The sequence below is a fragment of the Pseudophryne corroboree genome, chromosome 9 (genome assembly GCF_028390025.1).
Source record: "Pseudophryne corroboree isolate aPseCor3 chromosome 9, aPseCor3.hap2, whole genome shotgun sequence".
Taxonomy (NCBI): domain Eukaryota; kingdom Metazoa; phylum Chordata; class Amphibia; order Anura; family Myobatrachidae; genus Pseudophryne; species Pseudophryne corroboree.
In genome coordinates, this window is record NC_086452.1 from 190,136,279 (window position 1) to 190,163,425 (window position 27,147).

At 41.8% G+C, this 27,147-nt stretch overlaps 1 protein-coding gene across 5 annotated transcripts in view; it reads right to left on the reverse strand.

Moving 5' to 3' along the window:
• Positions 1-27,147, reverse strand: part of PBX1 (PBX homeobox 1) — a 201,533-nt gene that overhangs the window by 9,880 nt on the left and 164,506 nt on the right. The window contains exons 5-9 of one of the 5 annotated variants that reach the window (XM_063940044.1): positions 20,556-20,691; positions 19,967-20,015; positions 7,676-7,747; positions 3,797-3,909; positions 1,909-1,998 (exon numbers count right to left, since the gene is read on the reverse strand). In XM_063940044.1, coding sequence (XP_063796114.1) covers positions 1,909-1,998; positions 3,797-3,909; positions 7,676-7,747; positions 19,967-20,015; positions 20,556-20,691 — 460 coding nt within the window. Of the gene's footprint in view, positions 1-1,908; positions 1,999-3,796; positions 3,910-7,675; positions 7,748-19,855; positions 20,016-20,555; positions 20,692-27,147 lie in introns of all 5 variants that reach the window. The other 4 variants (XM_063940042.1, XM_063940043.1, XM_063940045.1 and 1 more) reach the window with 4 other exon arrangements.

A 27,147-nucleotide genomic window follows, 5' to 3' on the forward strand; every position in this document is an offset into this window, starting at 1 on the left:
GTCTTTTTTATCACTGAATACAAATCCTAACTGAAAACAAAACAAAAATAAAATAAAAACCCATAGTGCATGAAAATGATGTTACTGGTACCCTAAATCTTACATGAAGTTAAAGGTGCTTGTTGCAAAATGCATTTGATCACAGAATGAGTTCTAATGGTCATATCCCAGAATGCATCCCTGTCAACTTACCCCAAGTATATGTAATTTTGGGGCAGATGTATTAAGCTGGAGAAGGCATAAAGAAGTAATAAAGCAGTGATAAGTGTAAGGTGATAACGCACCAGCCAGTCAGCGCCTGTCATTTTTCAAATCCATAATGATTGGCTGGTGCGTTATCACCTTGCGCTTATCACTGGTTTATCCCTTCTCCAGGATAATACATCTGCACCTTTGGGTGTAACTCACAAACATTCCTATTTTAAATGTGCACTCCATCATTTGCACCCAGACCCCCAATACTACTTCAGAGGAGCACAGGCCTGATTAGCTACTGTAATTAATCTTTTAGCGCAAACCATACAGTATCATGTAACACAGAAAATGTCGTAGTACTTCCTCCTGCTATGTAGCCCAAGGAAAAGACTTGACTTAAGGTGCAGATCTCTTTATTAATGATATGCTGCTGGATTCCCCCAGAATTAATGTACTTTTGATTCATTTATTCATATTTGTTCATGTTCAGTTGTTGCTTTTTCTACTATGTGAATAAAAGTGCAATGCTGCTTATTGCAGTAGAGATCATTAGGACTTGGGGCAGGTAAATGTACTTTAATTATACAAATAAAACCACTAACATACTGTAAGATGTGAGTGGCTAATTTAGCCTTTTTAAGAAACATACTAATTTATTTTTCATTGACAAGTATTTGCCATTTTATGAAACCTCAGACTGTGATACTAATATGAGCACTGTTAATGGAGCACTTTGCTGATTGAGAAGGTTACAGGCTTTTATGCAAATGCAGAGTGAGCATCATTTTGCTGATGTGTGTATAATTAAATACATATCAGCCAAGATATAGCACTACACATATACTCTCTATCAATAGAATGCACAATTGTAAATAATAAAACCATTTCATACGTATGTAAGACTGCGGCTATCTCCTCCCACAGCATTGTGTGCATCTTGTGTTATTTCTGTGTTTATGTCAGATCTCCCCCCTCCTCCCTCCCTCTGTCATGGCCTTTGGATGGTGGATGGCTGATCTGAGAAATGTATTTGGATTGCTGTCCCAAATCTGCAGCCGCTCTCCCTGTGTCTGTCTTATTGATTTCACTCCATACGACACGGCTTGTCGCTATGAATTTACATGTCATTCCCAGCCGCAAGCCCTGCCAGGAATATTTGCTCCTCTCTGTCGCCCTCCGACACACACAAAAATATGTCCATGTATGTGTATGGCTGCATCTGTATACTACCACACAGATGTGAGTTAGGAGTGGTTATTCTAAAATATAATGGATTTAATCAGAGTATCAAATATTTCACAGTGGCATATGATGAAGTCCTAGTCATGCAATGGCTACTACTGGAATACACCCTAACCACTACCATCACACACATGGAGAAAAGGCTGTACAGCATGGAAGAGGTTAACACAGATGTATTCCACGCTTGTTCTGCTGTGGCCGCGCTACGTGTCACCTGTTTGGCTGTTTCCCTCAGCTGACTGTAAGTGTCCGCAGGTGGCACAAGGAAACTGATTATGTGTGACAGGCCTGGGCTCCAGCCGCCTGCACCGAGCATCATTTGTGGGTTGAGCACTGGCCGCTGGCTCCACCGGCACAAAGAAAAAAAGGTGACCATGAAAGGGAAAGGAGAATGTGCAATGTGGCAGTCAGGACCCCGTGGACTTAAAATAATTGGAAGACAGAAAGGAAACGAGAGATTTCTTTGCTTACACTGATGCCCTGCGGACTGTACATCTGATTCGCTGTCAGAGTCTCACTGTATCCGCCTGTCTGACTGATAACATGGCGAAGGGTATCCACCTGGAACACAGACCATAGTAACAATGAGGAGAGGGTACCATAATGGAGATGAGGCTGGAGACACAATATGTAGACAGAACAGACATACCGTACAGTGACAAGGAAAGTTGTCTCAGGCAAAGAAAGCAACTGGACGTACACAGTGAGAAAGAGGGTGACACAGAAAAGGGAAGTGTGAAGATATGAATAATCAGCATAAGGAAATTAGAGCGAGGGAGAAAAGAATCTAAGGTGACAGAGAGGGAAGGACACAACGGTAGACCATGGAGAACCACCTGGAAATTACTGGTGAGGGTAACGCCATAATAGTGACAATGCATGAATATTGCAGGCCAAAAAATGGAGTAGTAAATAAATCACGACATGCAACATGAGAATAGCAAATTTATGTTAACCCTTCACTCGATCACTATGTAAGCATGAAACAGCAGCAACCTGTCAGACTGTATATATGGGGCTACAATAATTACTATTCACAATCATTTATGAAACAGTGACTGGTCTTTACAGATCATGTGCAAACCCAACAGAGAAGTCAAACCAATTAGGCATATTTAGATTTGGACCATGCTACCTTTTAGGCATATAGGACTTCATATTGTTTTAACATTTACACAGAAACAGATCATTTCTTCACAAACTGAAGGCATTGAGCTTTCCACTGACTACTCACTTTAGCTTCTATGCAGGACATTTCAGGCCATCTCTGTTAACTAATTGCTCCAAATCTTCTTCACTATTTTATAATCTGATTTCCCGACTCATAATTTACCTTTATTTCCCAAGGTTTCTGCACCTTTCACACTTTAACCACTTATATAGTCTTTTGTGGTCATTGTACTCTTCCCTGCCTCTACTGCACTCCCATTCGCTGAAATACCACCACCCGCCATCAATCATTGGTAGGAAAACAAATATGTGAAGTTGATAGCGAGATTCAGATCACTGGTACCATCGTATACCCTCACACCACCGCATTACATTCATGGCTGCAGTATCATGACGTGGTAATGGTTCATAACTTGCTTTATAAGGGTCAAGACTGAACAAGTATAACACCCCAAATGCAGGGCAGAAATTCGTAGTACAGATATTATTAATAATATAATATGTAAATAATAAATAATGGGGAAAAAATATATAGCACCACAAAGAACGCGAAAGTATAACTGCATATGCAAAGTTTATCCTGCAAAGACTGTTACTTGTGTAGGCGCTTCAAGGAGTCAAAAGGTATATAACATGGCCATGGCTGTTTCCATAAGGGGGTAGAGGTTTGTACACGGATACAGTAAGCAAGGCCGTCTAATAACAGAGGCTAAACAGTCTTTCCATTCTGCAATGAAGTAGTTGTGGAAAAGTCTTTCAAACAATGCCCTTGCATTAACCGTCCCTTCTAGTGTCAACCAATTATTTTTTTAGAAATTCAGCGCACATCTAACAAAAGCTGCTGGATGTCAACACTATGTGTTCAGTAGCACATTTCTTTTCCCCCTTAAAATTGTTCATACATACATATGTAAGGTAAAAAAAATATATATATATATTCCACCCAACAATTCACCAATATGTATAGGACCTTCACCATACTTCATCCATGGGTAAGACATTGATATCATGTCTCTCTACCCAAAGGCATGATGCCAGCACCCTCCTCAACCAAGGAGCACAAAGTCATCAATTACTTTTACTGAAAGGACATAAGACTAGTACTCTCCTATACTTATGGGCACCTTCTCTACTAAAGATCATACGACCAGTGCCTTCTCCATTTGGCAAATTATCTGATGGTCCCTACCTGTGACTGTACGTTGGCTCCAACCTGGGCACCTTGGTAAGAATCTCCATTGAGAGACTGCACGCTCATGAACAAATCTCCAGAATTTGACATGTTAAAAGAACTGGAAGAACCTGGAAAGGAAAGAGTGAGGCACCTGAATCAAAAAAGAAGGAAGTTCAAACCTCCGAGAGTAGAGGTTTGACATGCACAGTTTGAGGCGGGACAGGCAGATGAACAAGAAAGAATAGTATCAAAACCAGAAGAGTTAGTAGAGGAGATAAATAAGAAAACCAGAAGAGGAGGAGATTTGACATATTATGGAAATAAAAAGCAACAAGTGAAGTGAGTCCATGTTTAGTACAAGGAGGATGAATTAATCTCAGGCAGGGTGTTCGGAGCTAGGTTAGTATGAAGGATTTGTTCACTGAATTTGCATCTGTCAATCTGCTTAAACCTAATTTAACCAGTTACATTAAAAAGTAAAAGCAATGTAAAATTATTGCGCACACATTTAGACTTAAAAAACACTCCTGAAAAATATAATACACTGTAAAGACCTTGGTCTTGTTCTCAGTTAAGTCATCATTAATATCTACATATGTAAACTCTAACAATATGTAACGGCATGTAATTACTGACTAGCGACAAGTGAGATCCCATTCCAAGCTATGCTATATGGTAAGACAATTAGTGCACACAGGAAGGGTACTTGTAATGCAAGGATCAGGTCTAAGATGTATTGAAATAAAACAACAACTCATAAGTGGCAATTCTAAGTCCATAAAGTGAACTAAATACTGCTAACCCCCCCCCCCCCCCCCCCAAACATACTGTACATGGCTGCCATTAGAAAAAAAAAGCATAAATATGCATTCTGCAAAAAAAAAAAAATTTTTAAAGTTCCTGTTCAGATTTTCCTATGTATTATTAAACCTGAAATTGGTTTAGCATGAGACAAAGCCACTAATAGGATCATAAGCTATGTATTAAGCAAAAAGTCCCTGAAACAAAATGTGAAATTTCATTTCAAATTAAACAAGGTGTATTTTCTTGTGAAAGCTGTACATTAAAGGGTTCCACAAAAAACACTAACCTAATCATAACAAAAGCTTAAGTATACTTTGTAGGAAAAAACTAAAATTTTATAATTTCCATTTTAATATGTTCATTATTACAGTATATTGTGTACTTGAAATGAATTGTATGTGGAAATTGTAACATTATTTGGCTAGCCAAAAGAAAGCTTTATTTACTGTAAGTCTTTATAATGTAAGCCCCCTAGACATTACTAGAACACCCATATTTTTTAAAAAGCCTTCTGACAATGACCGTTTACTCTTGGCATTTCTACCTTTCAATTGTCAAATGCAGTAAACAAAACAAATAAATTCTGTAGAAGTAATTCTAAATTAAAATTAGCTTGTTGCAGACTGGGAAGACCAGATAAAGGCTCCCATTTATTATTATGGGGTGATAAAGTTTTTTTTTTTTTTACCACCCACTGAAAATCTTTTGTCTCAAAAAAATAAAAAATAATAATAATAGTCAGATCATGTATGCAAAGTAGAAGAGGCAATGACTTAAGTTTCCTAGTAGCTGCTGGTTGTGGTACAAACAATACATCGATTACATAACCAAGTACTCATTGCACATAGCGACCAGTAAAAACACTACAAGTACTAGTCCTCCTGTGTGGTCACAATTCAATTGAAAACACAAAGTGTTGCCAAACAATACAATACAGTTTATATTGCCACTGTTTTAGAGACCATATACGTTCATACCTCCTCTATATTCCAGTTTAACAGAATAATCCAAAACCATATATAAAGAGAGAGAGAGAGAGAGAGAGAGAGAGAGAGAGAGAGACTAAACACAGCTACAGATTAAGAAAAAAAACAGGCAAAATAAACCTAAAACCCTATTCTCAGGTTATGTAGTGCTACTTATTTTAAGCCTTGACATTCGGCATCGCATACCTTGATATACAACTTCACATTGTACTTAGAGTGCAGCCTAGGGTACTTTATTGCTTTCAGTTATCACCTTTATAAAGGAAGAGGAAAACTCTTAATTTGACTAAATCCTACAACTGGAATTGTAAGCTTATTTACCAGGTTTGGTAGAGAATAAAGGAGACCCATACACAACTATTTCTATTCTAGGTAGACTGTCTGCACCATTCTCCATTGTATCTAATGACAGGAACGTTGGTATGCATAGGAAAACAAATATTTTCTATAATCACAACTTTACCTCAAATGTCTTCTGTTATTCTGAGTTTTTGAAACCTTTACATCATGTTTCGCTGGTTTAAACCATGTTTTAAACTAAACGTCTTTTTTTTTTTTGTGTGTAAACTAAATGTATTTTTTTTTATTTCCACATTCTTGTTGCTAGTGATCTTTATTTGAGTAAGCTGAACCAATGCAGTAGTTTCATACACACAACAGAGATATAGGGAGGGTGAACCAGATCAGAGAGGTACTAATCTGTCAAGCACCAGCTAAGACTCCTCCCCTAACAATCCTATATGGCATGCGAAAATCAAAACGAACACTCCCGACCCGGGATGTACTATGTGACATCGCCGCCCATCATCACGATGCTAAGAGCATATGTAGTTACATATGCGCTTAGCATGGGGAAGGAAAGCTCTTCCGATCAGAGCTGTTCTTCGCGATCCCCTGCATCTCCCTGACTTCAGGGTTTCGGCCACCTGTGTCATTCTGCGCATGTGCAGAATGACGGGGCAGCCACGGGGCATGCTGGGAGGGATCCGATTGGATCCCTCTCACAGCGCTGCGGAAAGAAGCCCATAGGTTTCTATGGGGTATCGCCAGCAAAAGCTGGCAAAAACCTCCGTGGCACTGACCTGGCGACCGGTGGATAGTACATTACAAAAATGCAGTAAACAGGGTGTTTACCGCATATTCCACTTAGTACATCCCACCCTCAATCTTCTATGTTTAGTCTATCTACACATAGTTCAGATGTAACAGTAAAAAATTAGTCTAATTAAAAGATGTAAAATAAATCATATCTAAGCCTAATAACTTTGGATTGTTAATGTTAGAAAGCAGTAAAACATGTCTGATCAAGTTTTCTAATACATAGCAATGTTTCACAGTATAAAACATTAATAAAAAAAACAAACTTTTTTTGTTTGTTTTTTTAAACAAAAGAGATTTTTTTTTGTTGCTTTATAATGTTTTGTAGGTAGAACAATTTCCATCCAAGAATTGACAATGTAATGTTCAAGTACCATTCCCTCAACTCAGCCTTGTTCTTCGTGGAATTAGTTTTCTCATATCTCCTTGGATCAGCTCTACTGTAATCATGAGGTTGCATTTCTCTAGATCAGTGGTTCTCAAACTCAGTCCTCAGGACCCCACACAGTGCATGTTTTGCAGGTAACCCAGCAGGTGCACAGGTGAATTCATTACTCACTGAGACCTTTTAAAAAGTCCACAGGTGGAGCTAATTATTTCACTTGCGATTCTGTGAGGAGACCTGCAAAACATGCACTGTGTAGGGTCCTGAGGAACGAGTTTGAGAACCTGTGCTCTAGATCATTCAATATATGGGAATCAATTATCAGTCAAACCCTCAGGAATCACGAAGGTTACTTGTGGGACCTTATTTTGTCCCCAGAAATACTAAGGTCGCTAGTAAATCAGCATCCTCCTAATACCAAAACTGAACTACAAATGGATGGAAATATCAAATGGATGGATGGAAAAAAAAAATGTATAACAACTATACATACATTATATATATATATATATATATATATATATATATATATATAAACCAAAACACAGTCAATACCACAAATAACCACAAAAGTAAAACCAAAAGTGACGTGCACATGTCATGACGACCATGCGTACTAACCGAGGTTCTGTGGTGACAGGAACTGCATTTTGTTTTGTGGTTGCACTGCCCCGCGTTCCGTCTGTTTGCTTCCTGAATGAAACACAACACAAAACCAGCAATTTCAAGGATATCAACCCTTAGCTTTTCATCGGCATAGGGAAAAATTATTTAACTGCAGGGTTAGCAAACAATGTGTGCAGCTGGAGACTGGTTGACCAAATGGCTTCAAATGAACCTTGTGTGATCTTCAGTCAGTGTAAATTAGTAGAGATGTGGAATAGACATGCTTATACCACATTTGGATTCTACTGTATGTAAAAACCCCTTGATACCTAATGCTTTAGAGCAGAAACTGACATAAATCTAACAGTTCAGTAATGCTTGGAGTACTATAAACCCTAATTACAGCGATAGTATTTGCAGAACATAACAAAACTCATGTTCCCCAAAACAAATCATTTGGAAAAATAAAAAATATACTACTTCCAAAACATAATTTCTGTTGTCTAAAGGTATTTTTCCCACATTGTCATGTCATACAAATCTCTAATATGAAAATAGTTCTATAAACCACCTTGTGTTAACACATACCAAACTGTTAAAGATGATATAAAATTAATACATGAAAGAAGAAAATAAAAAGCATTGAAAAGGCCATTAAAGGTCTGAGGCTACTAACTTCATGGAGACACGTATACCGTATATACTCGAGTATAAGCCGACCCTTTCAGCACTTTTTTTGTGCTGAAAAAGCCCCCTCGGCTTATACTCGAGTCAGTGGAAGGAGGGACACGGAGGGCACAGCGCGCGGCTCTCCTGTGTCCCTCCTGCGTCTCCGTCTCCGGCGGCGTGTGTGTGTTAAATGAACTGCCCGTTCGTGAGCTCTGATTGGCTCACGAACCGGCACTTCATTTAACACACACACGCCGACGGAGACGCAGGAGGGACACAGGAGAGCCGCGCGCTGTGCCCTCCGTGTCCCTCCTTCAGAAGACAACGCGGGAGCGATGGAGGGTAAGTACCCTTCCTGGCACTGTGGGGCATATCTGGCAGCATGAGGGCACATCTGGCACTGTGGGGCATATCTGGCAGCATGAGGGCACATCTGGCACTGTGGGGCATATCTGGCAGCATGAGGGCACATCTGGCACTGTGGGGCATATCTGGCAGCATGAGGGCACATCTGGCACTGTGGGGCATATCTGGCAGCATGAGGGCATATCTGGCACTGTGGGCACATCTGGCAGCATGAGGGCACATCTGGCAGCATGAGGGCACATCTGGCAGCATGAGGGCACATCTGGCAGCATGAGGGCACATCTGGCAGCATGAGGGCACATCTGGCAGCATGAGGGCACATCTGGCACTGTGGGGCATATCTGGCAATATGAGGGCATATCTGGCAGTATGAGGGCTGTGTACGGCTAGAGCTGCATTTCCCACCCTAGGCTTATACTCGAGTCAATGAGTTTTCCCAGGTTTTTGTGGTAAAATTAGGTGCCTCGGCTTATATTTGGGTCGACTTATACTCGAGTATATACAGTACTTATGGGCCTTAATCACAAAAGTGCAGTACAGTTACCAACATTGATAATGCTCAAAATGTTATGAAATAAGTGGCAATATTTTTGTCTTGTACAGTTTTAACAAGGAGTTATTTCTCGCAACTTTCACTAAAAACTTGCCAAATAAGGAGATGCCTAGGAAATGATAAGCATACAAAATGATGAAGGTGGCGAAGACATCACTGTGAAGGGACATTAGTCTTAAGGCCCATACACACTGGGCGATTTAGAGCTGAAAGCAGCTCACTTTTGGTGTTTTGAGCGGTTTTCAGCTGGAAACCGCCCAGTGTGTATGCCACGGCTATGAGCGCTGATACGCGCCCCCGCTTCATGAACGGCAGGGAGGACGGCTTTCCATAGCATCCTGCTATGGAAAGCCGTTCACCCCCACTGACATCGCTGGGCAGGGGGGAAAAGCGCTTAGAGTGTATGCACTGAGCGATTTTAAACCCAGCGATGCAGCGATCATCGCTGTGCATACACGCTGGGCAAAAACGCACAGTGTGTATGCACCTTTAGAGGGATATCCAATTATCCCCGTTAAATCATCGGGTCCTAAAAACGGTCGTTTTTCAGACTTTTTCCGATGTTTCACCGGTTTTTTTTTTTTAAAGGCTATCCAGATGGATCGCCTGTAAAAAAAAAAAAAAAAAAAAAAACAACAAAAAAAACAGCCCCGTTTTCGGATGTAAAAACGGGGCTGTTTCTGGGGATTGTGCTTCGCCTGCCGGAGGCAGGTGAAACAAAATCCCAGATAAGCCGCAGCACGTGCCGGCTTATCAGGGCTAATTAGATAGCCCCCGTCGGGACAATTAGCCCCGGTAAATTACCAGGGCTAATTGGATGTCCCCCTTAATCTTTTGGCCAAAAATAAACATTGCTATCAGTACACTTACTAATAAGCAGTTACAGGATTGATTTGAATCTCTTAAACCACAAGGAAAACTTGCCACCAAAAAGGTGGGAAAAGGTGCAAAAGGATGTTTTCACTGTGGCCTGTTTATGGATCACGGATTACATTGATCAGTGTATGTAACCAGCCTGTAACTACAATACACTGCACAACGTAAAATGTAGAAAGGGCTTGCATATCTCAGAGCAGAATGTATTTTGGTCATTTTCCAATAAATCACTATTGTACTACATACTGGTTTATGGGAGTGTGTTAAGAAAACTGTCGGCAGACAGGCTAGGGCAGTGCTTCTCAATCTTGGCCCCCCAGACAGACTTAAGCTGGATAGACACTTGAACGATCCAGAGATATATTGTGCCTGCGTGCACGCTGCACGATTCCACCGTATGATGACACGGGTTCACTACGGCTGGCCGGCGGTCGGGCTCCCGGTGACCAGCATACCGGCGCCGGGAGCCCGACCGCCGGCTTACCGACAGTGTGGAGAGCGCAAATGAGCCCCTTGCGGACTCGCCACGCTACGGGCACGGTGGCGCGCTACGCGCGCCACACTATTTTATTCTCCCTCTATGGGGGTCGTGGACCCCCACGAGGGAAAATAAGTGTCGGTATGCCGGCTGTCGGGCTCCCGGCGCCGGTATACTGAGCGCCGGGAGCCCGACCGCCGGCATACAGAAGACCACCCGATGACACAATATACACAATGTAGACAAGAGTGATTGGACACCCCCACGCAAGCGAAACTGGGTGCTCCTTCAGCAGACACGCGTTAATGAAGGTATAAAACGGGTAGAAGGGCACTGAATAGATCATTTGCTATCAAATTGGCTTTCCAGAAAGGAGCTAACAGTTTGAATGGGGGATCATCGTAGGCAGCTCAATCGGAGGTCTGAGTGTGAGAAGCACTGCAGATGTTAGGAAGTTTCCTAAATCCACTGTGTCTTTTGTCATTAATGCATGGAAGAATAACGGTCATTGCAGGGATGCACCTCGCCCTGGAAGATCTCCGAAACTGCAACCCAGGGACCTGCGAATAGGAGTCCCATGGATACCACTGCATGAGTTCTAGTGGCCACTAATGTGCTGGTTCCACAAGAACACTTCGTAGGGAGGCCCATGTGCTTGGATATTATAACCCTCTAATCACAAAGACGATTGCAGCCCAGTGCTAACGATGGTGTAAAGAGTACTAAAACTGGACAATAGAACAATGACAGCAAATGTTATGGAGTGAAAAACCACGATTTACACTTTTCAGATCAGATTAACTTGTTTGAGTTTGGCGATTGCCAGGAGAACGTCTGATGAGTATACAGTACCTACAGTAAAGCATGGAGATGGTGGCGTTATGCTGTGGGGCTGTTTCAGCTGGTTTGGCATAGGTCCACTAGTTGTAATGCATGGTCACATTAACTCTGAAAAGTACAGAGATGTTCTTGGTAACCCTGTACTCCATACATTGTGGCAGTTCTACAGAAACAACAAATGTTTTATCAGGATGATAATGCCACCTGTCATGTTTCCAGGGTGACGCTGGACTGGTATACAGAAAATTTGGTAAACTGGATGGACTGGGCAGATCAGAGCCCAGATCTTAACCCCACTGAGAACCTCTGGGACGAAGTGGAGTGACACGTGCGTTCTAGGCAGACTCTACCTTCTTCAGTGTCACGGTTGGTCACTGTACATAGTGTATATTGTTCAGGTATCTATGTTAGCGAACCACATTGTATGTCACATCATCTCATCTGATGGGAAGATGCAGCCACACAATTCATCAAACCATGAACCGTGTGGAATTGGGTATACACACTATACGATGGGCGATGCAAGCCTTCACAGATTGCAAGGTTGGCCAATATATCTAATAGTGCAAGTTTTAAGGAAATCAATGAATGAGCACAGGTGATTTAGCCATCTGTGCTCAAGCATGTACATCCTTAAATCCTGAACTATGTGCATTTTGAGAAGCACTGGGCTAGTATATTTTAGTGTCTTCTATTAAAGTGTATGCACTTCTCTCCAAGTATCTCTCTCTACCATGCAGATTTGAATATCTAATATAGAAACATAGAAACAGAGAATTTGACGGCAGATAGGAATCACTTGGCCCATCTAGTCTGCCCCTTTTTTTTATCCTTTAGGCAATCTCAACAATTTTTGAACCTTAATTCTTTGTAAGAATGGCTAAACCTTAGTAAAAGACAATATACAGTAATGAACACATATACCGTACTATAATTGTGAAAACAAGCTAAAGGATTAAAGCTGTGACCCTCCCTCTTTTGGCCCTTTATGCCTTTGCAATTATGTACCAATGAGCTTTTGATGTGAATAGAAGCTGTGGTGACACTGGACTCATTCTCATGGCCTGTGTACTGAAAGCTGGCGGTTTTACAGTATGTCGTCACAGGAGGTTTCCTAGCAGTGAGCATGTTCCTGTCAGTACATGGGCTGTTCACACTTATTAGTACTTATGAACAGTCACAGACTACACAAGAAACTATGTCGTTGTAACAGAAAGTAACTATATATATATTTTTAATTGTAAGAGGTCTGCTTAGACATTCACATAATGATTTTATGTGCAGCGGTTTTTAGGTGACAAATACTCTGTATTAGACGGGAGCATATTAAAACTATGGGACTAATGCACTTTAATGCTCTTGAAAACATATCTAATACTGGGATGCAAATTGTTGTTATTGCGCAAGTCATGGTTTATTTAAAAGACTGTTTTTACTGGATAGAGATTACTTTTTGTGCTTATGTCTAGTATATATGTTCAACACTTGCTTAAACATACCACCCAACTGTCTTGGGACAATCAGGAGTAAGGGCAACATTGTCCCATGGGCCAGAAATTTGGGAGACTAAACAGAGCAGCGGTAAATGAATGCCGCACTCAAATGTCACTGGTGCTTGCAGGGGCGAACCAGTCGCTGCATGGGAGCAGTACAGAATATGGTTCCCCCACGTGGTCCCAATTGACGGGTCTTAAAATGTTGGGAATTAGGCTTGTGTAATTCATCTATTAGCATAGAAAACAAGTTTTCGTAGTTTATAAAATACACAGAAACAATTCCATTCTTTTATGCTGGAATTTCATCTTTGGTTAACAATGATTTAGTTGCATTCTCCATTTCCTCAATTGTAAGTAGTTCTCTGTTAAATTTTTAAAGAGTTTAAAAAAAAAAAAAAAAAGATTAAAGAAAAAATAAATTTGACTTTGTACAATTATACCGCTTTAATACCAGAAAGAATGAAAAGGTAAATTGCGACTCTTCCTGGATCCTACCACGGTTAACAACAATACAGAACAGAGAATGTGAGCTCACAAAAGAATTAACCCTCTCTGCCCAGATACAGCATGTTACATGCCTATGCTTTTCCTCTGTTGACACTACTCTATGCACTTTCACGTGGAAAACTACAATTTGTAAGAATGTCCCATTAATAAATTATTCAGAATAATCCTTTTAGGTCATTGTTGGAAAAACACTTAGGAGGAGCAAGATTACTTCCACCGTGTGAATGGATTCCATGTGCACCAGTGTGAAGCCACCTGAAAAGCAGCTAGTGATCACATGTGAAGCGCCAGAGGTGGTGTGGCAATATAAATACAAAACCACTAGTTATACACAATAAAATCATGCCATAAAGAAAACCGTAAAGTGGACATCCCTTTATTTATGTAATGTCTCTCCTCTGATATAATCACTAGTCCTTTATATAAACATCTTAACAGGATTATTTTCTAAAATCCAAAATACTATCAACAGTCTTAACAGAGACCTTAACGTGTCTCACCATTTGCAGTGTGCCCTATATGTATGTATGCACTGCAGATCACACCGGTTAATCCTGATGCTTGGTACAAGTGCGTAGTTGTATGATCAGCGTCCAATTTACCTACACAACAATGCAGCCAAACTGGACACGATTGGTCATTCTGTTGCTTGCTATTCTAGCTTTCTGTTTCCCATGTATGTTGTATAACTATTATATCCTGTTGTAGTACTTTATTACTAGGTTTTGTTACGCTTTCTGTATTGTGGTATATAGTGGTTGACTGTAGAAATGTCCAAGACAAAGACACACATACGCATGTGAGAAGCAACTGCAGTAATAAACTATTATTTTCACCTATCTTATCCTCATTGTGCACACTATACATACGGCTATATATCAACTTCTTGGGTCAGCAACCCCTTTTGCCAAATACTGCGAACATTTCTTTTGTGTTACCTCTACAACCTCAGATCTCTATTCTCACAGAATAAAACCCCTTCTAAAGTGCCAGTTTTACAAACCCCGAGTCCAGTGTAAGAAATAGAAAAAAAATATTTAAATAGACCCATTTCCTTTTAATTTTCCTATCACTACTAATTGCATTGCAAGCCCCCCCCCCCCCTTTTTTTTTTAAGAAGGGAAGGGAATTCTCTTTATGTTTATTAAAGTACCATATACCTCTCATCTAGCTAACAAATGCAGGGATGCCTTCTGCAGGCAGCATATGGTAATTCCACTTACACAAATGAATGCATGAAATCTGCCAGTAAAGTTAAATACTGAATGAGACAGATTGCAGATTCCAGGCACTTCTGCGTACATAGGTAGATCAGTATTTCTAAAGCCTCCACTAGCCCAATCTCTGGTGAAAATGAATTGTGGATAGCGGTGAAAATAAAAATGATTTATTAGAAAAAAAAAAAGAAAAAAAATGCAGCATGTTTTTCACTTTAAAGATGTGTTTTTCTTTTTGTACTATGCTACGTCTAAGCTATATACAGGTTGAGTATCCCATATCCAAATATTCCGAAATACAGATTTTTTTTTTAGTGAGACAGATAGTGAAAGCTTTGTTTTCTGATGGCTCAATGTACACAAACTTTGTTTAATACACAAAGTTATTAAAAATATTGTATTAAATGACCTTCAGGCTGTGTGTATAAGGTGTATATGAAACATAAATGAATTGTGTGAATGTACACACACTTTGTCTAATGCACAAAGTTATTAAAAATATTGGCTAAAATGCCCTTCAGGCTGTGTGTATAAGGTGGTGTATATGAAACATAAATGCATTATATGCTTAGACTTGGGTCCCATCGCCATGATATCTCATTATGGTATGCAATTATTCTAAAATACGGAAATATCAGATATCCAAAATACTTCTGGTCCCAAGCATTTTGGATAAGGGATACTAAACCCACGTGTATAATAGAAATCAATTTGCCCAGTGACCTCTAAAACAACTTTTGCAGGTTGAAGATATAAGCACAATTAAGCGGCACTCCAGGACTTAACTCAAATAAGCGGGTCCAGACCCCCACTTATTTGAGAGAAGTCCTGGAGTGCCGCATAATTGTGCGTGTGTGTGTGTGTGTGTGTGTGTGTGTGTGTGTGTGTGTGTGTGTGTGTGTGTGTGTGTGTAAGAAAGGTGCAAATAGCGCTGCAACCTAATACCGTGTAACCAGATAACTCCAGGAAAGGAGACATTGTACTGAGTATCTTAATAAGGCATTTAACATACAAAAAGTCACAATGATTAAATAAAGTAAATAAACAATCCCAATCATATAGGTGTCGCAACCAGATTTCAAAGCAGTTCAATTCCCAGAGGGACTAGTTCTAAAAATGTTCTAGTGGTAAATCAGTCGCGCCTGCAGTGTTTAGAGATAGTTCATTCAGAAATCCTTAGATAACAACCAAATATGCATACCAGACATAAGTGGAGCAGCTGCTTTATACAGAGTGTCTTGGCATTAGGGTTTCCCTTGTTTGTACTCCTCCTCCTCTTATATCTGTCCATATGTTTGTGTGGAGTTTGTACGTGTAAATATGCAAGGCATTGTATCAATAGTATGCTCTTAAAAGTGACAAGGTGCTGATTTTGACTTTGCAATTTCCCTTGAACTTCCCGGAGCCCAGAGCAACATATATGGACTATACACATGGTGCAATTTTGTCTATGCACAATTTTGACTATACTAGAAACTATATTGTGCAGGCAGGTCAATTTTGACAAGAAAGTGTACAGTATTATTTCTTGCGATATCGACCCCGCGGAAGCGTGCATTGACATCGCAATCTGTATACACACAGTGCAATCTGTACTATGTTTTCTAGAGATATGGACTATATAGTCCATATCGATAGTTCATATCGCACTGTGTGTATGCGTTTTAAGAAAACTTTGTAGCGTAGACAAATCTATTGCACTTTTAACGGTATAGTATATGGTTTTAAAACAAAATCCATAAATTTGAGTCAAATAAGTTTGACAACTGAAGATGCCAAAAGCATAAACAAAAATACAGTAACTACAGTAAAACCTAAGAAGAACTAATAACAATTGTATTTCACTTCAAATCTTTATGCACAACAATTTTTTTCAAGCGGCAATGCCAAGTTAGTCAAAGCAAAAATGAACTAATACACAAATTACTTTGTTAGGGTATGAGAACTTATCATCCTGAGAGATTTTGGAAAGGTGATCATTTGCAGAAGAACAGCTATGAAAATTGATTGGCATACCCATGCTTTTAAAAGGTGCTTACCGTGCTATTTACAGAAAAATAATCTTCTATATGGGGTGGCTGCTTTAGATGAAAAGCAGCAACATGTGTTGTATTTTAAACCTATAACTTCTATTCTCGGTGCTAGAATCCAAACAGCATGCTTCTGCCTTACTGAAATATACAATTCCCCTCACTTAAGTTTTGTGTGTTCCTAAACAAACAAATAGAAGCAAAAAAACGAAACTTCTAGGTAAAGAAATGGGAAAAGGGATTAAGAAGTTCAAAACATAAGGCACGCTAAATGTACAGTTAGGGATCTAAGGGTCAACAGCCAGAAGGTCAACACCAAATGGTGGACACGCACAAGGCTGACGTGGTCAAAAGTTTGAATGGATCAACATGGAAATGGCCGACACATGAAAAGGTCAACATGAGTTTTTTATGTTACTTTGGTGTTAAAATTTCCCTTCTATCATGTGGACCCCCAATTAGTTCACCGTATCCTCTTGCATGCCTCAATTTGCTTGCCATGCTTCGGGCAAGGTATCTCGCTCCACTTGGCACAGGTAACTGAATTATAGTCCACATGGATGGCAAAATATGAAAAGTCCTTAAAATGAAACAAATCCACCTCCCGACCCCCCCCCCCCTCATGTCGATCACATGCTGTGTCGACCATTGCAATATCGACAATTGTTTTACAATGTTGACTACATACATGTCAAACATTTGGTGTTGACTATTGCTTGTCGACCTTTTAACTGTCGACCTATCATTCGTACATGGCTCCCTCCTATGCAGTCACATGAAGTAGTAGCAAAGAATGGGGTGGATGTATTAACCTGGAGAAGGCATAAGGAAGTGATAAACCAGTGATAAAGCAGTGTTAAGTGCAAGGTGATAATGCACCAGCCAATCAGCTCCTAACTGTAAATTTACATATGGGAGCCGATTGTCTGGTGGGTTTATCACCTTGCACATATCACTGGTGTATCACTTCCTTATGCCTTCTCCAGGTTAATACATCTGCCCCAATATGCCCTAAATGCTTTTGTATGATTTTAAAAGAACAGAAGATAACAAATAGACTACATCATGAAGGCTTCTGTACTTTTCATGTAGTCATATAATCTACTTCCTGCAGCAAGGTGGCAATCCTGGAAGCACACTTGGTCTATTTTACTATAATGAAAGCATTTGTTCTTAAACTGGAATCATCTCCCGATTCTATCAGCTAGTGATGCCTTATTCATGCCTACATTGTTATCTGCCTGCATAATATCAACTTAGTCATGTCACATTTTAATCATACTCTGTACTGTCAGTGCAGATGTTTCCCTTACCAACAGGCCAGATCCCTTAGTCGCTACCCCTCTTCGCCTAGCATCCATAAACTCTATCCCTGTTATGCTTAATTCCCCATTGCTTCATCCTTAATCTCTTTTCTGGAAAGTTGCCAACTATCCCTGAATCAATTCCTGGAGATTTCATTAGCCAAATGACTTAATCATGACATCAACAAGTGATCAACTACAGAGATCTAATTATTGTACAGCCCACGGCAATAAATTACCCCGATCATTCCGATGCAGCCACAGACAACATAACAGAGATCATATTACCGCAGTTTTGGTAACGTTATTCTCACTGTTTATTTGCTCACCCACAAAATTCAACCGTTCAGCTTTTTAAGCCACTAGCAGCACTTTCTAGGATGGATTTGCACATGATCTTTTAAAGTGACTAGTCAGTATATAAATAGTACTCAGTCTCATAATACATTATAACCAGATATTAAATACAAATAACAAAATTAGAAGATTTTTTTGATACAAGTTGAATATCTCTAAATCAGCAAACTATTTGTAGTGAAATAAATTAAAATAATGTGGCAAATGTGCCCAAGTCCTTGGGGGGGACAGTTTAGAGTCATTGACTTATGTAGGACATAATTGGAGATTAAAATAAAGAGTTAAACTGGCCATACACCTACAGATTTATGGTCAAGATGTGGCTGGTTGGAATGAAAATCTGCCAATGGATGAGAGCAAATGATCATTTGCTCCCAAATGCTGGAAAACAGACAAGATTGGTCAAACAGACAAATTGGTTAAATCTGAACAACTGTCAGTTTTATGGCAATTAGGAGCAAATTGTCAATTGCCATTTGCTCTCATCTATTACCAGGTTTTCATTCCAACCAGCCAGATCTGATAATAAATCTTTGGGTGTATGGGCGGCATAACTTAGAAGATGGATAAAAATTGGTTACGTATATTGTGGCTGGAAAAAACCCCAAACATTTCTAACCAATATTAAATACTATTATCTTAACTACGTGTTAAAAATAGTAAAATTAAGCTAAAATTTTAATTAAAAAGAAATAAACTGGAAAATAAAAATCAATTTAACAACCAAGAATTTCTACCGTACAACTCCTGGGGGCCAACACATAGAACATCTGTGCAACTAAATAATACTGGATTAAAGAGGTTCAACTTGCATGTAAATTGCATTCTATGCAGTGTGGCTAAACCTGAAAGATTAGGTTGGGATGCCACTAATAATTTAATACCACAAATGAACAAAATATTTCAGAGCAACAACAATAATATTATGCCGCTTAATGACACGTATCAGCTGGGAGTTTCATGGTACAGTTACTTCTCAGATCGTTTACCCTTTAATAAAGGTCAAATTTGTGGCCACCCTTTACAAACAGCACAGCAGTCATTTCAGACAGGCCAGACTGTTGCAACGTAAAGAGAAGGTGGTACGCACGTTTTAAATCTTGAATATTTATTTTCAAAAAGGTAGCTGCTGAGGGCCAGTAGATGAGGTTTAAATAATTAAAAACCTCAATATAACTAAAATTTATACAAATATCTAAAAAAAAATAAAGACATTAAACATCATGGTAATATCTAAACACAGAAACAGTGGGAAGCTAATCCATAAAACAAGCAGGGCGAAGCAAACAAAAAAACTCGTAAAAACAAAAAAAGTAAAAATACAGAGATGGAAGGGTGAGAGAGAGGGGGTTTAGGAGAGAAGATAAGAGCAGAAAGGCAATGGAGCCAGGACAAAATGGAAGTAGAGAAAGCGAACAAAGAGCATAGTAAAGAAAGGTTGAAGGTAAAAGATAAAACCAAAAGCAGCACCAAACAAAAGAAAACAAAAAAAACAAACTAACCAGCAGAACTGGGAGTTGAGGGCGAATTGGCTTGACTTCCGTGAACTGACACATTGGTAGCAGTCACAGCTGTTTTGGCAGCATAAATATTGGCTTCCTCTTGAAATTTACCTATGTTCTTCTTGTAGCGGATTCGCTTATTTCCGAACCAGTTTGAAACCTGCAGTGAGCGTAAGAGAGATAGCGAGCTATGTTACAGCAATTGTTAAGAAGAAATGAAAGGTTGACGTGTGGTTATACGAATGCAGACATGTGCTATAAACTGTGTGTACATGCTGCTTGTGCTCTTATGATCAGCTGTACTAGGTAACATGCCTGTTTTTCTGCAGACCGGGATGTACTCCTGCTCAGGCACTGTCGTAATCCTACTAGTCAGGAATCTTAGAAATTGGAAATTGTGTCAGGATGAAAACACAATTTAAAGCCCAAATTGATTTTTTTTTTATAGTAATAAACATTTGGACTTTTTTTGGTAGTAATAAAACCAAACTTTTCTCGTCCCTGTCCCGTTATACATCAGGTATAATAAAATTTGTTAATAAGCACACTAGAACCAGGTAAGTTGTACTGGCATAATATTTGATCATGTCCTTTATATGCAGTTCATAATGAATGACCCATCATTCATAGAACCAATATATAAACTGGTGCGGGGAACACACGCTAGGTACTGCAATAGTGTACTAAAGACAGACACTACCTGTGACACGGTGATGCCACACTTCTTGGCTAGCTCCTCTTTGGCCTCTTCGCTGGGGTATGGGTTGCTGAGGTGTGAATAGAAATACTCGTTCAAAATTTCTGTAGCTTGCTTGTTGAAGTTTCTTCTCTTCCGCCTATGAAACAAAAAAGTCAGAATCTCATTAAAACATTTATGAAGCAATGTGTGCGTTTCACTTAGTATTAAAACTGGGAAATATAAGCTTTGAGAAAATACAAAAGGGAACCATCTGCAAAATGAAGGTGTCTGAACCAATAAACTATAGAAACTACTGTACATTAAGTTCAGAGGGAGAACACAACGTAACACAACATGGGGTGAAACATCCATGGTGCTGCATATGCATGGATCTGCATCTATCTCCAAATCAGGTACTTGTACCAGTGCTCTTTAATATTTTTGTTGATGACAATGCATATGGTATTGAAGGGAAAGTATGCCTTTTTGCAGTTTATATTAAAATATGCAACAGGGTAGACACACCAGGAAATGATTGAGGATCTAGGAAGACTAGAGCAGGGGTTCTCAAACTCGGTCCTCAGGACCCCACACAGTGCATATTTTGCAGGTAACCCAGCAAGTGCACAGGTGTATTAATTACTCACAGACATTTTAAAAGGTCCACAGGTGGAGCTAATTATTTCACTTGTGATTCTGTGAGGAGACCTGCAAAACATGCACTGTGTGGGGTCCTGAGGACCGAGTTTAAGAACCTGTGGACTAGAGGAATGGTCAAGAACGTGGCAACTACAGTTTAATGTTAAAAAAGGCAAAATCTTGCACTTGGGTCTAAAAATCCAAAAGGCTAAATAATAGGATTTTAATAGCTACCGGTAAATCCTTTTCTCTTAGTCCGTAGAGGATGCTGGGGACGCTTCAAGAACCATGGGGTATAGACGGGATCCGCAGGAGACATGGGCACTTTAAGACTTTGAAGGGGTGTGAACTGGCTCGTCCCTCTATGCCCCTCCTCCAGACTCCAGTTATAGGAACTGTGCCCGGGGAGACGGACATTTCGAGGAAAGGATTTATAGGTAAAGGTGGGACACATACCAGCTCACACCTCAAACACGTTGTACAACATGGCATTAAACAAACTCCAGTCAACGGCATGAACAACGTCAGCAACAGGCTGACCACAACATAACACAACCCGTGTGTAAACATAACTAAGAACTGCAGATAGAGTCCGCACTGGGAAGGGCGCCCAGCATCCTCTACGGACTAAGAGAAAAGCATTTACCGGAAGGTATTAAAATCCTATTTTCTCATACGTCCTAGAGGATGCTGGGGACGCTTCAAGAACCATGGGGTTTATACCAAAGCTCTAGAACGGGCAGGAGAGTGCGGGTGACTCTGCAGCACCGATTGACCAAACATGAGGTCCTCATCGGCCAGGGTATCAAACTTGTAAAATTTCGCAAAAAAGTGTTTGAACCCGACCAAGTAGCTGCTCGGCAGAGTTGTAATGCAGAGACTCCGAGGGCAGCCGCCCAGGATGAGCCCACTTTCCTGGTAGAGTGGGCCTTTACTGATTTCGGTAACGGCAATCCAGCCGTAGAATGAGCCTGCTGAATCGAATTACAGATCCAGCGCGCAATAGTCTGCTTGGAAGCAGGCGTTCCAATCTTGTTGGCAGCATATAGGATAAACAGAGCCTCCGTTTTCCTAACCGGAGCCGTTCTGGCGACATAAATTTTCAAGGCCCTGACAACATCGAGGGATCTCGACTCCGCGAAGGCGTCAGTAGCCACTGGTACCACAACAGGCTGGTTCATGTGGAACGATGAAACCACCTTCGGCAGAAATTGTTGACGAGTCCTCAACTCTGCTCTATCTTCATGGAAGATTAAATAAGGACTCTTGTGAGACAAAGCCGCCAACTCAGGCACCCGCCTTGCGGATGCCAAGGCCAACAGCATGACCACTTTCCACGTGAGAAATTTCAACTCAACCTTCTGTAAAGGTTCAAACCAATGTGATTGAAGGAAATGCAACATTACGTTAAGATCCCACGGTGCCACTGGGGGCACAAAGGGAGGTTGGATGTGCAAAACTCTTTTCACGAAAGTCTGAACTTCCGGAAAGGAGGCCAATTGTTTTTGAAAGAAAACCGGTAAGGCCGAAATTAGTACTTTAATCGAGCCTAACTTTAGGCCCGCATCCACACCAGCTTGCAGGAAATGGAGAAAATTCACACCAAGACACATATTTCCTCCAAATACGGTGATAATGTTTAGACCTCACTCCTTTTCTAGCCTGAAGAAGTGTGGGAATAACTTCATTGGGAATACCCTTTCGGGCTAGGATCCGGCGTTCAACCGCCAAGCCGTCAAACGTAGAAGTGGTAAGTAGTGGTACACGCACGGCCCCTGTTGTAACCGATCCTCTCGAAGAGGAAGAGGCCAGGGATCTCTTATGAGTAATTCCTGAAGATCTGGATAGCAAGCACTCCTTGGCCAGTCTGGAGCAATGAGGATCACTTGAACCTTTGTTCTTCATATGATCTTTAGCACCTTTTGGAATGAGTGGAAGTGGAGGAAACACGTACACCGACTGAAACACCCATGGTGTTAACAGTGCGTCCACCGCTATTGCTTGAGGGTCCCTTGACCTGAAACAATATCTCTGAAGTTTCTTGTTGATGCGCAACGCCATCATGTCTATTTGAGGAATTCCCCAAAGGCTTGTCACTTCTGCGAAAACCTCTTGATGAAGACTCCACTCTCCTGGATGGAGATCGTGTCTGGTGAGGAAGTCTGCTTCCCAGTTGTCCACTCCTGGACTGAAGACTGCTGACAGAGCGCTTGTATGTCTTTCCGCCCAGTGGAGAACTTTTGTGGCCTCTGCCATTGCCGCCCTGCTCTTTGTTCCTCCCTGGCAGTTTATGTGCGCCACTGCTGTCATATTGTTCGACTGTATCAGGATGGGCAGATTGCGAAGAAGATGTTCCGCTTGAAGATGGCCGTTGTAAATGGCCCTCAACTCCAGAACGTTTATGTGTAGACAAACTTCCTGGCTTGACCATTTTTCCTGGAAGGTTTCCCCCCTGTGTGACTGCTCCCTAGCCTCGGAGACTCGCATCCGTGGTCACTAGGATCCAGTCCTGGATCCCGAACCTGCATCCCTCTAGGAGGTGAGAGCTGTGCAGCCACCACAGGAGCGAGATTCTGGTCCTGGAGGATTGGACTATTTTCCGGTGCATGTGCAGATGGGATCCGGACCACTTGTCCAATAGGTCCCACTGAAACATTGTGGCATGGAACCTGCCAAACTGAACGGCCTCGTAGGCCGACACCATCTTCCCCAGCAACCAAGTGCATTGATGAATTGATACTCTTGCTGGTTTCAGAATTTGTTTTACCAAACTCTGAATTTCCAGAGCCTTCTCTTCTGGAAGAAAAACTCTCTGTAATTCTGTGTCCAGAACCATTCCCAAAAACAACAGCCGATTCGTCGGATTCAACTGTGACTTCAGCAGGTTTAGGAGCCAACCATGTTGTTGCAGCACTGTCAGGGAGAGCACAATGTCCTGCTCCGGCTTGTCTTTGGATCTCGCCTTTATCAGGAGATCGTCCAGGTATGGGATAATCGTAACTCCTTGCCTGCGAAGGAGGACCATCATTTCCGCAATTACCTTGGTGAAAATCCTCGGAGCCGTAGACAGACCAAACGGCAACGTCTGAAATTGGTAATGACAATCCTGAGTAGCAAACCTCAGGTAAGCCTGATGCGGCGGATATATGGGGATGTGTAAGTAGGCATCCTTTATGTCGACCAACACCAAGAAATCCCCTTCCTCGAGACTGGAGATCACTGCTCGGAGAGATTCCATCTTGAATTTTAATTTTCTCAGGTAAAGATTGAGGAACTTTAGGTTCAGAATTGGTCTGACCGAGCCGTCCGGCTTCGGGACCACAAACAGGCTTGAATAAAAGCCTTCTCCCTGTTGTGCCGGGAGAACCCTGACAATGACTTGATTTAGACACAACTTTTGTATCGCATCGCATACTACCTCCCTGTTCGGAAGAGAAGCTGGTAAGGCTGATTTGAAAAAACGTCAAGGGGGAACGTCTTGAAGCTCCAGTTTGTACCCCTACGACACTATTTCTAAAACCCACGGGTCTAGGGCCGAACGAGCCCAGAATTGACTGAAAGGCTTGAGACGTGCCCCCACCAGTGCGGACTCCCGCAGAGGAGCCCCAGTGTCATGCGGTGGATTTGGCAGAAGCCGGGGAGGACTTCTGCTCCTGAGAACCTGCCGCAGCCGGATATCTTTACCTTTTCCCCTTCCTCTATTCGCAAGGAAGGAATAACCTCGGACTTTTTTGTATTTATTCGGCCGAAAGGACTGCATCTGCAAGTGGTGCGCTTTCTTTTGTTGTGGAGGAACATAAGGCAAAAATAAGATTTTAACTCACCTATTTCTCGTAGTCCGTAGTGGATGCTGGGAACTCCGTAAGGACCATGGGGAATAGCGGCTCCGCAGGAGACTGGGCACAACTAAGAAAGCTTTAGGACTACCTGGTGTGCACTGGCTCCTCCCTCTATGCCCCTCCTCCAGACCTCAGTTAGGAAACTGTGCCCGGAAGAGCTGACACAATAAGGAAAGGATTTGAAATCCCGGGTAAGACTCATACCAGCCACACCAATCACACCGTACAACTCATGATACTATACCCAGTTAACAGTATGAATAACAACTGAGCCTCACGAACAGAAGGCTCATAACAATAACCCTTTAGTTAGGCAATAACTATATACAAGTATTGCAGACAATCCGCACTTGGGATTGGCGCCCAGCATCCACTACGGACTACGAGAAATAGATTTACCGGTGAATAAAATCTTATTTTCTCTGACGTCCTAGTGGATGCTGGGAACTCCTTAAGGACCATGGGGATTATACCAAAGCTCCCAAACGGGCGGGAGAGTGCGGATGACTGCAGCACCGAATGAGCAAACTCAAGGTCCTCCTCAGCCAGGGTATCAAACTTGTAGAATCTTGCAAAAGTGTTTGAACCCGACCAAGTAGCAGCTCGGCAAAGTTGTAAAGCAGAGACCCCTCGGGCAGCCGCCCAAGAAGAGCCCACTTTCCTCGTGGAATGGGCTTTAACCGATTTAGGATGCGGCAGTCCAGCCGCAGAATGTGCAAGTATAATCGTGCTACAGATCCAGCGAGCAATAGTCTGCTTATAAGCAGGAGCACCCAGTTTGTTGGGTGCATACAGGATAAACAGCGAGTCAGTTTTCATGACTCCAGCCGTCCTGGAAACATATATTTTCAGGGCCCTGACTACGTCCAGCAACTTGGAGTCCTCCAAGTCCCGAGTAGCCGCAGGCACCACAATAGGTTGGTTCACATGAAACGCTGATACCACCTTAGGAAGGAATTGGGAACGAGTCCTCAATTCCGCCCTATCCGTATGAAAAATCAGATAAGGGCTTTTACATGACAAAGCCGCCAATTCTGATACACGCCTGGCCGACGCCAGGGCCAACAGCATGACCACTTTCCACGTGAGGTATTTTAGCTCCATGGTCTTAAGTGGCTCAAACCAATGCGACTTTAGGAAATCCAACACCACGTTGAGGTGCCACTGGAGGCACAAACGGAGGCTGAATATGCAGCACTCCTTTAACAAAAGTCTGAACTTCAGGCAGTGAAGCCAATTCTTTTTGGAAGAAAATGGACAGAGCCGAAATCTGGACCTTAATGGAGCCCAATTTTAGGCCCATAGTCACTCCTGACTGCAGGAAGTGCAGAAAACGACCCAGTTGAAATTCCTCCGTTGGGGCCTTCCTGGCCTCACACCACGCAACATATTTCCGCCATATGCGGTGATAATGGTTTGCGGTCACCTCTTTCCTAGCTTTAATCAGTGTAGGAATAACTTCCTCCGGAATGCCTTTTTCTTTTAGGATCCGGTGTTCAACCGCCATGCCGTCAAACGCAGGCGCGGTAAGTCTTGGAACAGACAGGGCCCCTGCAGCAGCAGGTCCTGTCTGAGCAGCAGAGGCCATGGGTCCTCTGATAACATCTCTTGAAGTTCCGGGTACCAGGCTCTTCTTGGCCAATCCGGAACCACTAGTAAAGTTCTTACTCCTCTTATTATTATTATTCTCAGTACCTTGGGTATGAGAGGTAGAGGAGGGAACACATAAACCGACTGGTACACCCACGGTGTCACTAGAGCGTCCACAGCTATCGCCTGAGGGTCCCTTGACCTGGCGCAATATCTTTTCAACTTTTTGTTGAGGCGGGACGCCATCATGTCCACCTGTGGTCTTTCCCAACGGTTTACCAGCATTTTGAAGACTTCTGGATGAAGTCCCCACTCTCCCGGGTGGAGGTCGTGTCTGCTGAGGAAGTCTGCTTCCCAGTTGTCCACTCCCGGAATGAACACTGCTGACAGTGCTAACACGTGATTTTCCGCCCCTCGGAGAATCCTTGTGGCTTCTGCCATCGCCATCCTGCTTCTTGTGCCGCCCTGTCGGTTTACATGGGCGACCGCCGTGATGTTGTCTGACTGGATCAGCACCGGCTGGTGTTGAAGCAGGGGTCTTGCCT